The sequence below is a fragment of the Triticum dicoccoides genome, chromosome 3B (assembly GCF_002162155.2).
Source record: "Triticum dicoccoides isolate Atlit2015 ecotype Zavitan chromosome 3B, WEW_v2.0, whole genome shotgun sequence".
Classification (NCBI taxonomy): domain Eukaryota; kingdom Viridiplantae; phylum Streptophyta; class Magnoliopsida; order Poales; family Poaceae; genus Triticum; species Triticum dicoccoides.
In genome coordinates, this window is record NC_041385.1 from 181,925,395 (window position 1) to 181,938,577 (window position 13,183).

At 46.1% G+C, this 13,183-nt stretch overlaps 2 protein-coding genes across 2 annotated transcripts; one reads left to right on the top strand and one right to left on the bottom strand.

Moving 5' to 3' along the window:
- Positions 1–1,288: 1,288 nt before the first annotated feature.
- On the top strand, positions 1,289–3,482 carry LOC119281091. Its single transcript, XM_037561724.1, has 4 exons — positions 1,289–1,364; positions 1,820–1,922; positions 2,008–2,073; positions 2,157–3,482. The coding sequence occupies exons 2-4, from the start codon at positions 1,820–1,822 to the stop codon at positions 2,321–2,323; spliced, it is 336 nt and encodes a 111-aa protein (XP_037417621.1). The 5' UTR covers positions 1,289–1,364; the 3' UTR covers positions 2,324–3,482.
- On the bottom strand, positions 2,507–3,505 carry LOC119279448. The gene is made up of 3 exons (XM_037560681.1): positions 3,437–3,505; positions 2,942–3,308; positions 2,507–2,587 (listed from the first exon to the last, which is right to left on the bottom strand). Exons 1-3 carry the CDS (start codon positions 3,472–3,474, stop codon positions 2,507–2,509), a joined length of 486 nt encoding a protein of 161 aa, XP_037416578.1. The 5' UTR covers positions 3,475–3,505.
- Between the last annotated feature and the right edge of the window lie 9,678 nt (positions 3,506–13,183).

The following is a 13,183-nucleotide window of genomic DNA, read 5'->3' on the forward strand; positions in this document are numbered from 1 at the left end:
TGCACCCCCTGCAGCAGACTGGATCGCGGCAATCGACGACACGGTGCTCCGCGGAGAGGCACCGGAAGCAACCAGAGAGCGAGCGCAGGGGGGAGGGGGCGGAGGAGTGTAGGGAGGGGGTGAGGCGGGGGGGGAGCAGGAGGGTCTGCAGATAAGAAAGACGGGGAGGAGGTGAGGGAGGGGCGTCTGAGAGCACCTCATTGATGGTCGCGTTGATGGCCGCGGCGGGGGGCAGCTCGTCGATGGGACGGGAGGGGCTAGACGCCGAGCACGCGGCTAGGCCGGTCGCAGCGGGCTCGAGGGGAGGCTGCACGCCTGGTTGCAGGGGATGGGCAGGGGCCTCAGCAACCAGAGATCTATCTGACACGACGCATGGATATGGATTGCAGCAGCAGCCTAGGCCCTCTCGCCACGGATGCGGCGGGCGAGCTGGATGTCCTTGGGCATGATGGTGACGCGCTTGGCGTGGATGGCGCAGAGGTTGGTGTCCTCGAAGAGGCCCACGAGGTAGGCCTCGGCGGCCTCCTGCAGGGCGGAGACGGCGGAGGACTGGAAGCGGAGGTCGGTCTTGAAGTCCTAGGCGATCTCCCGGACGAGGCGCTGGAAGGGGAGCTTGCGGATGAGCAGCTCCGTGCTCTTATGGTACTTGCGGATCTCACCGAGCGCGACGGTGCCGGAGCTAAGCGGTGGGGCTTCTTCACGCCGCCGGTGGCCGGGGCGGACTTGCGGGCGGCCTTGGTCGCCAGCTGCTTCCTCGGCGCCTTGCCGCCGGTGGACTTCCTCGCCGTCTGCTTGGTGCGGGCCATGTCGTCGATGCGCGGGGAGGTTGAGGAGGTTCTGGTGCTTGGGGGTTGGGAAGATTTGAGTGAGGCCTCCTTTGGTTTATAGGATTTTTATAGGAATTTTGTAGGATAGGATATTTGTAGGAAATAATCCTTTGGAGGCCTTTGGTTCACAGGAATGTCATCCTATTTCTGTACAGGATTTCTTCCTTTCCTTCACGTTTTGCAGGAACGGAAAAAAGAGGTCCAACCTAATGGAAAACTTCCTGGCGCGAACGACGCGCGCGGCCGCAACTGTTCCCTCCCTTTTTTTCGCTCGGCCGCTTCACTCACCTGCGCACAAATAGAGAGAGGGAGGGGAAAAGAAGCAAAATCGACATGTCCAGCCGCCCCTCCTCTCCTCACACAGAGCGGCGCAGCTCCAACCTTGAAGATCGACCGGCAGGGAGGACGGCGGCAGACGGCCGCGCGACGCGACCACATCCAGGCGGCGGGCGGGAACCACCGGCAAGCTGGAGCATCTACCGTCGACCAGCTAGCCACCAAGCCCCAGCGGCATCCATCTGCCGCAAGTCTCTTCAGGTACGATTCTATCTTTCCCTCTCTATTGATTTTCAGATCTGGTGCTAATTAATGGAGAAATAGCCCTGTCCATCTTGCCGGTGTGAGATGCCCCTAGAAATCCCCCGTATCATGAGTCTCTAGTCCAGCCCAATCCCAAGATTTTTTAGGAAAGGGCCCAACAAAAATTAGACGCACAGTCCTAATCTAATTGCTCAGTTTGCTAGCTTTTAGAGTCCTAATCTAATAGCACAGATGTATAGCTGGTGCCGTCCATCACGGGAGCAGTTCTTGTGTTCCCTACTTGTACTCTTGTAACTCTGACCAGGCAATACAATTGATTGTGGCTTGACTCATCTCTCAGCTCTCACTAGTCCCATTATATGTCTTATTAAAACGTAATTTCTTTTATTACATAACAGTACATATTTTACTATCTCACTAGTCCCACTAATAATACGATTCAGTTTCTTCAGATGGATGATCAAGGCAGGATGATAGACTTTGGTATTCAAGGCCATGAGTTCAGTCAAAGGACTACAATACCTTGTCCAAATATTGGTCACCATCAGGACAATGGTACACTTTCTCTTATTCTTATTCAATTTAATATGGTAAAATTTAATCATGGAAACACAATTGCATAATGTTCAATATATTCAAGGACTTGATGACCTGGAGTTTACTCAAGGAGCTACAGGACACCAAACAAATATTGGTCAGGACAATGGTATTGATTCTCTTATTCTTGGTTAAGTTAATTTGGTGAAATTAATACGGAAGCACAATAGCATAATATTTTGTGTATTTCAGGACTTGATGACTTGGAGTTCAGTCAAAGGATCATAGGACGCCGTCCTAATTTTGGTACGCTGCAGCGTTGTGATGACCTCGACTTTGACCAAAGGAGTGCAAGGCAGCATGAGGATAGTGGTACAAAATCTCTTAATCTCAGTCTTGTTAATGTGGTGAATTACTGAAATTTAATCATGGAAGCACAATTGCATATTATGTAATATAGCTCCTTGTTAATTGTGCATGGCGAAGATTGAATAGTTCTCTACGATTCCGCGGCCTTTGACGTACTTGTGCTTGTTCTTGCAAATGGTATCTAGTTCCACGGTATGGGGCAAGAAACTGTGGTGTGTTTGCATAGCCCGCATCTACAAGATAATATTTACCATGAGGTACCTGAAATCCATGGTTAAGTGCATCTTGGAGAACCCTTGCATCCGAGGCTGATCCTTCCCAGCCAGGATGCACATGCACAAACCTCAAATCAAAGTCACATGCAACCATAACATTTTGTGTGATTGTTTGCTTTCTGTTTCGATATGGCTCTTGTTCATGTGGTGAGATAGTCATTGGAATATGTGTACCATCAATAGCACCAATGCAATCATGTATTCATATTATATCATGAGATATTATTTTGAATAAAACTTCAAACAACCATATTACATTTACCAATACAAAGTCAGAAATATATGAAAATGTATGCTTACATTGAAGTAGGGATGGAAATGTGATCTCCTCAAGACTGGATGTGGTCGAAGAGAAGGTGGGCGTATATAGATGCTTGCAAGCTTTGTAATTGCCTCTAGTACATCTCCAAAGTGTCGACTGATGGTTTGCCCACTGTGCTGGAACCTATCCTGCAAGGTTTCATTACTAGCATTTTTTGCAACTGCATATAAAAATATGGCAACCTTTTCTTCCAAGGAGACTATTGTAGAATCTTCAAGTATTTCATTCTCACGCAGCTTCTCAACTAGAGCATGAAAGATGTAAGCCTCCATTCTGAAATGCCTTCTGCATAAGCTTTCATGCCCATTTAAGATTTCCTGGACATAAGCAGCTCCTGTAAGACTAGATGTATGCATTGGTTTTTTCTCCCTTCCTTCTTCCATGGTAGGGAAGACAAATAACATGAATTCATCCTCCATCTGTGACCTCCTGTGATAGCTTGGATCCATTGAAATGTGTGTAAATCAGCAAGAAATGCTGAAAATATTTGTATGTTCTATCAGTGAGATGTGGATCAGCAAAGAAAATATGGAGCTAAATCATATTGTCAATGCATATGTACTAACCTGTTGTTTATGTTATCCTGGTTGTTGTTGACGACCATGCTAGAAGCTGCTGGAGGGGTTCCTTCTTTGGTTAGCTAACCATAAACTGAAGATGAGATTTGTGTGTATTCTGAAGATGAGATGTGTGTGTTTTGATCTCCACAACAAGATGATATATAGGGAGAGAAAGCTAGTACAGCCATGTAACGGCTAGTTGCTTGAGAGAAACTAACGGCTAGTTGCTTTAAATTAAAATATTATTTCTTTATGTTTCCTATGTGTGTTCCTATCCTGTGAACTAAAGGGCATTTAATTTCCTATTCCTATGATCTGAGCAGCCATAGGATTGGAAATGCATACACCTCATTTCCTATACTTTTCCTATTCCTATAAAATTCCCATCCTTTGAACCAAAGGAGGCCTGAGGAGGAAGAAGGGGAGGGGGCGGCATTAAATAGGAGGGAGCAGTGAGAGAGCGAGCGGGTGGTTTTTGGTTTTTCGGGAATGGACGAGAGGCATGTACTTGCCGTTGGATGTAGATGGAGTGGACGGTCGACATGGCGATCCGAGGGAGGAATGCCGCGGATTGGTGACATGGCTGAAAGCTTTGGATGTGGATTGGCGGGCTGGGTCAGAGCTGTGGCGGCAGCTCGAAATTTTTGGGCTGTGGGCGGCACCGGGTGTTTGTTGAGAACTGATGTGCCGTGTTCTTGAGATTGTTCACGTGGGAAGGTAATTGGTGCTAGAAGCTTAAGAGCATCTCCAACAGCAGGCCGTTTTAGCGCGCGCCAACGCGGCGGGTCGCTTCAGCGGGCGCGCAAAAATGGCGCGGGCGCTATAACAGGTTGGGCGCGCGGTTGAAAATACTTACCCGCGCGGCGTATTTCGGGTGCTAGCTACAGCGCTCGGCACACTCGAGCGCTCGCGCCCGCACTTTCTCTCCCACTTCCACCCCCCGTCCGGCCGCGCCGCCGCCGCCGCCCGCGCCCCGGCGACCGTTCAGGCTTCCCCGGCCTATCCCCGCGCGCCCGCGCTTCCGCCCATCCCCTCCTAGTCCCGCCGGCGCTCGCGCGCCTCCGTCGTCCGAGGAACAGCGCCCGAGCGCTCGCTGCTGCGCCGCGCCCGCATGGTGTTCGACAAAACGCCTACAAGGTATGTATTGCTCAAACTTCATGAATTTGGTGCATGTTTTGAATTGTAGTTTTTTATAGTATAGTATTGAACATTGTAGATGAGTTCGTCGTATGATTCTTCCGAAGAAGAATTTGATATGGAAGAGGAGGAGGATATTGCAATGATCCTAGCTATGCATATCAATAAAAAACCGAAGCACGGTGGTTCGGTTATGGGTCGGGAGAAAATTTGGAGAGATAGGATTGATGTCCATAACAGATTGATGAAGAACTATTTCGTGGAGAATCCCACATACCCGGAGTCGTATTTTCGTCGCCGGTTTAGGATGAGCACCGACTTGTTCAGGCGCATTGCAGAGAAACTAGCAAGCCATGACCGGTTTTTCCAGCAAAGAAGGAATGCCGCCGGAGAGCTCGGGCATAGCACTTTTCGGAAGGTGACAGCCGCTTTGCGTATGTTGCCATACGGTATCCCGACTGATCTAGTTGATGATCACTTGGCTATGGGTGAGAGCCAAGCCATCATGTGTGTCAAGCGCTTTGCAGTGGGAATTGTGCAAGTGTTTGGTGAGGAGTATTTGAGATCTCCCACTGCTGAAGACGCCGCAAGGCTATTGGCGATGAACAAAGCGCGCGGCTTTCCTGGCATGCTTGGCTCAATAGATTGCATGCATTGAAGTTGGAAGAATTGTCCAAAGGCATGGCATGGGCAATTCCACGGCCAAAAAAAGGGTTCCACTATAATCCTTGAAGCGGTGGCCGATCAGGAGACTTGGATTTGGCATGCATTCTTTGGAATGCCTGGATCTTTGAATGACATCAATGTTGTCAACCGGTCACCACTGATGAATAAGATTGCAAACGGTTAGTTGCCACCTGTGCAGTTTGTAGCAAATGGTCGTACGTACAACTATGGCTATTATCTAGCGGATGGCATCTATCCAAAGTGGCAAACCTTCGTGAAGCCGTTGAAAAAACCGGAAGGTAAGAAAAATCTTGATTTCCACAATGCTCAGGCGGCGGCTAGAAAAGATGTGGAGAGAGCATTTGGGATTTTGCAAGCCCAATTTGCTATTGTGAGAGGACCGGCTAGATTTTGGGATTAAAAAATGCTTTAGTACATCATGCACGCTTGTGTGATCATGCACAACATGATCATCGAGAATGAGCGTGGCCAAGATTTAGACTACTCACAGTATGAGCTCTTGGGACATCCCGTGCGAGTGCGGCGGAGGGCTGAAAGGGTAGCCCATTTTGTTGCCTCCTATCATGCCATTCGGCGTCCCGCAACGCACAATGAACTTCAGAATGATCTAATTAAAGAGTGGTGGGCATGACATGGACGACAAAGAGCATGATGATATCTGCATTCGACATTGTATTGTTCATGAACTATTTGTTGTGTTTATTGCATTATTAGTTGTTGTACTGAACGATAAACTATTTGTTTGAGTTGTAATGATTTATTTTGAACTATTTGTTGTTGATTTATTTTGTTTGTTTGATCATTTTTGCTCATCTTCATTGAAATGTACATGTGGTTTGTGCGGCGCGCACGTTGTATTTTTGCGCTCTGCTGGAGCGGCGCGCGCGCGCTGCATTATAGTGCGGCTGCTGGAGCCAGCGCAGGCGGGCGCGCAAAACCAGCCGCAGCGCGCGCGGCAAACAGGTTTTTTGCGCGCTGCGCTTAGCGCGGCTGTTGGAGATGCTCTAACTGAAGGAGCACTTCCAGCACTGATGTACTATACACTGTTTGTGTAACTGGTAGTGATAGATACACAAAGCTGAACTGAACGAGTTTAGAGCAACTCCAACGTGCCAACCTAAATGGACGCGCGCTTTGTTTCTTTTGTCCGTTCGGGTCGGCCAAACGGACGTTTGTGTCTGTATTTTCATTTGGGTCGTCAGGTGCGTCCAACGTATGACAGACCCAAATCCGCAACCGGTCATACTAAAAGAAAAATCTTACACACGCAGGCGAAAAATATGCATAATTAAACATAGATGGCATGTCAACCTGCCGGCCAAAGTCCACTTAAACATTAATGAAACTAAAAAAAGTTTGCGCCGTCAGCGCGCTGCCTAGGCGTCGTCGTCCTCCTCCTTCTCCTCCCCGGGGCCAGTGAGGTCGATGAGCCCAGGAGAACGCGGTCTCCCATGCAGCACTCCGGATTGCTTATTGCATAAATTGGCAGTCGAATGATAATTTAAGCTCAAAATTAGAGCGGCTGAGATAGGCAAGAATTTTGATAGTAATCTAATCCAACATTTGGTACAATCACATTCAAGAAGAAAGGCAAAGGCACATGGATGAGAACAGGAACCAGCATTTTTCATTTCCATTGCTGATGGCAACAAGAAGGTACCATCAGCTTAGGCATGACACATCCACCATGACAGGAACAACCTAACAGGGATCTAACACGACGCATGGGTTGCAAGCCTAGGCCCTCTCACCACGAATGCGGCGGGCGAGCTAGATGTCTTTAGGCATGATGGTGACGCGCTTGCGTGGATGGGGCAGAGGTTGGTGTCCTCGAAGAGGCCCATGAGGCAGGCTTCGGCGGCCTCCTGCAGGCGGAGACGGCAGAGGATTGGAAGCGGACGTCAGCTTTGAAGTCCTGGCAAAGAAGTACCAGAGGGGGCCCTACAGTTGCCCACAAGGCAACAGGGCACCCCCCCCCCCCCGGGCGCGGCCTGATGCCTTGTGGGTCCCACAGCTAGCCCTCGATGCTCATCTTCTGCTATATGAAGGGTCTTGACTTAGAAAAAATAAGGAGAGGACTTTCGGGACGAAGAGCCGTCGTCTCGAGGCGGAACCTAGGCAGGAGTACTTTTGCTCTCCGACGGAGCGATTCCGTCGGGGATACTTCCATCCGCGAGGGGGAAAATTGAAGCCACCGACATCACCAACGATCCTCCCCTCGTGGGAGGACCAATATTCATCAACATCTTCACCAGCACCATCTCATCTTAAACTCTAGTTCATCTCTCATACTCAATCTTTGTCTCAAAACCTCATATTGGTACATGTGGGTTGCTAGTAGTGTTGATTACTCCTTCTAGTTGATACTAGTTGGTTTATTTGGTGGAAGATCATATGTTCAGATCCCTAATGATATTCAATCCCCCTCCGATCTTGAACATGAATATGTTTGTGAGTAATTACTTTTGTTCTTGAGGACATGGGAGAAGTCTTGATATAAGTAATCATGTGAATTTGATATTCGTTCGGTATTTTGATGATATGTATGTTGTTGCTTCCTTTGATGGTGTCATGTGAACGTCAACTACATGATACTTCACCATATTTGGGCCTAAGGTAAGTCATTGTGGAGTAATAAGTAGATGATGGGTTGCTAGAGTGACAGAAGCACCCTAGTTTATGCGTTATTCCATAAGGGTTGATTTGGATCCATATGTTTCATGCTATGCTTAGATATATCTTAATTATTCTTTCGTAGTTGCAGATGCTTGCGAGAGGGGGTAATCATAAGTGGGAGGCTTGTTCGAGTAAGAACAGCACCCAAGCACCGGTTCACCCAAGTAGCGAACGCGAATCAAATAAACATGATGAAAGTAACTAGATGAATTCTCATGTGTCCTTGGGAATGCTTTGCTTACTGTAAGAGAAAGTTCTGTCATGTCCTTTGCTATAAAAATGATTGGGCTACGATGGTGCAACTTTGTTACAATTGCTACTTGTTACTAATTACCTTGCTATCGAACTATCTATTACCAATAATTTCAGTGCTTGCAGATAATGCCTTGTTGAAAATGGATTGCTTGTATCTGTGTTGGTAATTCCCCAAAGAGGAGAGGATGATGCAGCACAACAACGATAAGTATTTTCCTCGGCTATGAAACCAAGATTATCAACCCAGTAGGAGAACCAATCAACACTATGTAAACAACCTGCACATAAAGAACAAATACGTGCAACCCAACGCGCAAGAGGGGTTATCAATCCCTCCTCGGTATTGAGATAGATAAAATTGTATGAGATTTGATAAATAGATCTTGAAAAATCACAAAAAAGGGTACAACAAGGTATTTTTGGTTTTAATACGATAAGAAAATAGACCCGTGGGCCATAGATTTCACTAGAAGGCTTCTCTCGAGAAAATATTGTTGGGAAACGTTGCAGGGAAAACAAAAAAATTCTATGCACATGCAAGATCTATCCATGGAGATGCATATCAATGAGAGGGGAGAGTGTGTATACGTACCCTTGTAGACCGTAAGAGGAAGCGTTTAGTAACTCGGTTGATGTAGTCGAACTTCTTCATGATCCAACTGATCAAGTACCGAATGTACGACACCTCCGTGTTCATCACATGTTCAGCTTGATGACGTCCTCGCCTTCTTGATCCAGCAAGACGGCGAAGTAGTGGATGAGTTCCGGCAGCACGACACCGTGGTGACGCTGATGGTGATGCTATCTCCACAGGGCTTCGCCTAAGCACTACGAAAACATGACCGAGGGACGAAACTTTGGAGGGGGATGCCGCACACGGCTAAGAGATTGTTGTGGTTATGTGTGGCGCCCCCTCCCACATATAGGTAGGTGGGGGAAGAGGGGAGGCTTCTAGGAAGCGCCCCAAGTAGGTCGAATCCTACTTGGGGTCATCCCCAAGTCGCGCCCCCCTTTCCTTATTAGGTGAGCGAGGAAAGGCAGGGGAGGGTGCCCCCCCTTCCTTTCTCCCATGAGAAGGGGAAAGCAGGAGGGGCTAGCCCTCCCCCTTTCATTCCCTAGGGCCGGCGGCCAGGGAGAGGGGCGCGCCAGACCTCTTGTGGGCTAGTTTGTGCCCCCCTGGCCCATTAGGCCCAAACACCTATCGGGGGTGTCCGGAACCCCTTCCGGCGCCCCGATAACTACCCGACGCACACCGAAACTCTTCTAGTGTCCGAATATCATCGTCCTATATATCAATATTTACCTCCAGACCATTCCATAGCTCCTCGTCATGTCTGTGATCTCATCTGGGACTCCGAACAACATTCGGTCACCAAATCATATAACTCATATAACATTATATCGTCAACGAACGTTAAGCGTGCGGACCCTACGGGTTCGAGAACTATGTAGACATGACCGAGACACCTCTCTGATCAATAACCAATAGCGGAACCTGGATGCCCATATTGGCTCCTACATATTCTACGAAGATCTTTATCGGTCAAACCTTATGACAACATACGTAATTCCCTTTGTCCATCGGTATGTTACTTACCCGAGGTTCGATCGTAGGTATATTCATACCTAGTTCAATCTCGTTACCGGCAAGTCTCTTTACTCATTCTGTAATACATCACCTTGCAACTAAATCCTTAGTCACTTTGCTGGCAAGGCTTCTTATGATGTGTATTACCGAGAGGGCCCAAAGATACCTCTTCGATACTCGGAGTGACAAATCATAATCTGGATCTGTGCCAACTCGACAAACACATTTGGAGATACCTGTAGAGCATCTTTATGATCACCCAGTTACATTGTGACTTTTGATAGCACACAAAGTATTCCTCCGGTATCCGGGAGTTGCATAATCTCATAGTCAAAGGAATATGTATTTGTCATCAAGAATGCAATAGAAATAAACTGAACGATCAATATGCTAAGCTAACTGATGGGTCTTATCCATCACATCATTCTCCTAATGACGTGATCCCATTATCAAATGACAACACATGTCTATGGTTAGGAAACCTTAACCATCTTTGATCAACGAGCTAGTCTAGTAGAGGCTTACTAGGGACACGGTATTTGTTTATGTATTCATACATATATTTAAGTTTTTGATCAATACAATTATAGCATGAATAATAAACCTTTAGCATGATCAAGCAAATATAATAATAACCATTTTATTATTGCCTCTAGGGCATATTTCCATCAGTATCCCACTTGCACTAGAGTCAATAATCTAGTTCACATCACGATATGGTTAACACCCATAGAGTACTAAGGTGTGATAATGTTTTGCTTGTGAGAGAAGTTTAGTAAACGAGTCTGCCACATTCAGATCCATATGTATTTTGAAAATTTATATGTCTACAATGCTCTGCATGGCACTACTCTAGCTAATTGCTCCAACTTTCAATACGTATCCAGATTGAGACTCGGAGTCATCCGAATCGGTGTTAAAGCTTGCATCGACATAACCCTTTACGGCGAACTCTTTATCACCTCCATAACCGAGAAATATTTCCTTAGTCCTCTTAGGTAACTAAGGATAATTTTGACTGTTGTCCAGTGATCTACTCCTACTATTGTACCCCCTTGTCAAGCTCATGGCAAGGTACACAATAGGTGTGGTACGTAGCATGGCATACTTTATAGAACCTATGTCCGAGGCATAGGGAATGACTTTCATTCTCTCTCTATCTTCTACCGTGGTCGGGCTTTGAGTCTTACTCAAGTTCACACCTTGCAACGCGGGCAAGAACCCTTTCTTTGACCGATCCATTTCGAACTTCTTCAAAACTTTGCCAAGGTATGTGCTTTGTGAAAGTCCTATTAAGCGTATCGATCTAGATCTTGATGACCAATATGCAAGTAGCTTCACTGAGGTATTTCATTGAAACATTCTTATTCAAGTATGCTTTTATGCTATCCAGAAATTCTATATCATTTCCAATCAACAATATGTCATCCACATATAATATCAAAAATGCTACAGAGCTCCCACTCACTTTCTTGTAAATACAGGCTTCACCATAAGTCTGTATAAAACCATATGCTTTGATCACCTCATCAAAGCGTATATTCCAACTCCGAGATGCTTGCACCAGTCCATAGATGGATCGCTAGAGCTTGCACACTTTGTTAGCACCTTTAGGATCGACAAAACCTTCTGGTTGCATCATATACAACTCTTCTTTAAGAAATCCATTAAGGAATGCGGTTTTGACATCCACTTGCCAGATTTCATAGTTATAAAATGCGGCAACTACTAACATGATTCGGACAGACTTAAGCATCTCTATGGGTGAGAAAGTCTCATCATAGTCAACTCCTTGAACTTGTCGAAAACCTTTCGCGACAAGTCGAGCTTTGTAGACAACAACATTACCATCAGCGTTAGTCTTCTTCTTGAAGACCCATTTATTCTCTATGGCTTGCCGATCAACAGGAAAGTCTACCAAAGTCCACACTTTGTTCTCATACATGGATCCTATATCACATGTCATGGCTTCAAGCCATCTGTCAAAATCTGGGCTATGAAGAAAATATGCCCTAAAGGCAATAATAAAGTTTTTATTTTATATTTCCTTAGTCATGATAAAGGTTTATTATTCATGATAGAATTGTATTGATCGGAAACCTAAATACATGTGTGGATACATACACAAATATTGTGTCCCTAGTGAGCCTCTACTAGACTAGCTCGTTGATCAAATATGGTTAAGGTTTCCTAACCATGGACATGTGTTGTCATTTGATAACGGGATCACATCATTAGGAGAATGATGTTATGGACAAGACCCATCCATTAGCTTAGCATAATGATCATTCAGTTTATTGATATAGTTTTCTTCATGTCAAATACACATTCCTTCGAGATTATGCAACTCCCGGATACCGGAGGAATACCTTGTGTGCTATTAAACGTCACAATGTAACTGGGTTATCATAAAGATGCTCTACAGGTATATTCGAAGGTGTTTGTTGAGTTGTCATAGATCAAGATTAGGATTTGTCACTCCGAGTATCGGAGAGGTATCTCTAGGCCCTCTCGGTAATACACATCATAAGAAGCCTTGCAAGCAAATGACTAATGAGTTAGTTACGAGATGATGTATTACAAAACGAGTAAAGAGACTTGCCGATAACAAGATTGAACTAGGTATAGAGATACCGACGATCGATTCTCGGGCACTAATATACCGATGGACAAAAGGAATTACGTATGTTGTCATAATGGTTCGACAGATAAAGATCTTCATAGAATATGTAGGAGCCAATATGGGCATCCAGGTTCCGCTATTGGTTATTGATCAGAGAGGTGTCTCGGTCATGTCTACATAGTTCTCGAACCCGTAGGGTCCGCATGCTTAACATTCATTGACGATATAGTGTTATATGAGTTATATGATTTGGCGACCAAATGTTGTTCGGAGTCCCGAATGAGATCATAGACATGACGAGAGTCTTGAAATGGTCAAGAGGTAAAGATTGATATATAAGACAATGGTAATTGGACACTGAAAGTGTTTCGGAGGGTACCGGGTACTTATCGGGTCACCGGAAGAGTTTCGGGCATCCGCAGCAAAGTTATGGGCCAAGTGAGGGAACACACCAGCCCACAAGGGGCTGGTGCACCCAAGGTTGTCAGAATCGCGATTTTGAATCGGATCAGAGCTTTGATGGTAGGATCGCAAATCGTAGAATCTTCACTATCAGGATCGTAAAGTCGTAGATTCTAAGAACTAAAATCATAGAATCATAGGGGTTTGTTTGGATCGTAAAGTCGTAGAATCGTATAATAGAATCGCGATTCTGACAACCTTGGGTGCACCCTCTATAGAGGCCGACCCTATGGGGAGGGAAAGGAAAGGATGGAGGAAAGGAAAGTGTGGAGTTGGACTCCTCCTCCCTTCCCTCCCCCCCCCCTTGTTCCTTCCCCCTTGTCCA

Coding starts and splice junctions, on each gene's coding strand:
- LOC119281091 (XM_037561724.1), top strand. CDS start 1,820: ATGGATGATCAAGGCAGGATGATAGACTTTGGTATTCAAGGCCATGAG. Junction 1,923..2,007: donor TGGTCACCATCAGGACAATG/GTACACTTTCTC, acceptor AATATATTCAAG/GACTTGATGACCTGGAGTTT. Junction 2,074..2,156: donor AAATATTGGTCAGGACAATG/GTATTGATTCTC, acceptor TGTGTATTTCAG/GACTTGATGACTTGGAGTTC.
- LOC119279448 (XM_037560681.1), bottom strand. CDS start 3,474: ATGGTCGTCAACAACAACCAGGATAACATAAACAACAG. Junction 3,309..3,436: donor CAGGATAACATAAACAACAG/GTTAGTACATAT, acceptor AATGGATCCAAG/CTATCACAGGAGGTCACAGA. Junction 2,588..2,941: donor ACTTTGGAGATGTACTAGAG/GCAATTACAAAG, acceptor CTGGCTGGGAAG/GATCAGCCTCGGATGCAAGG.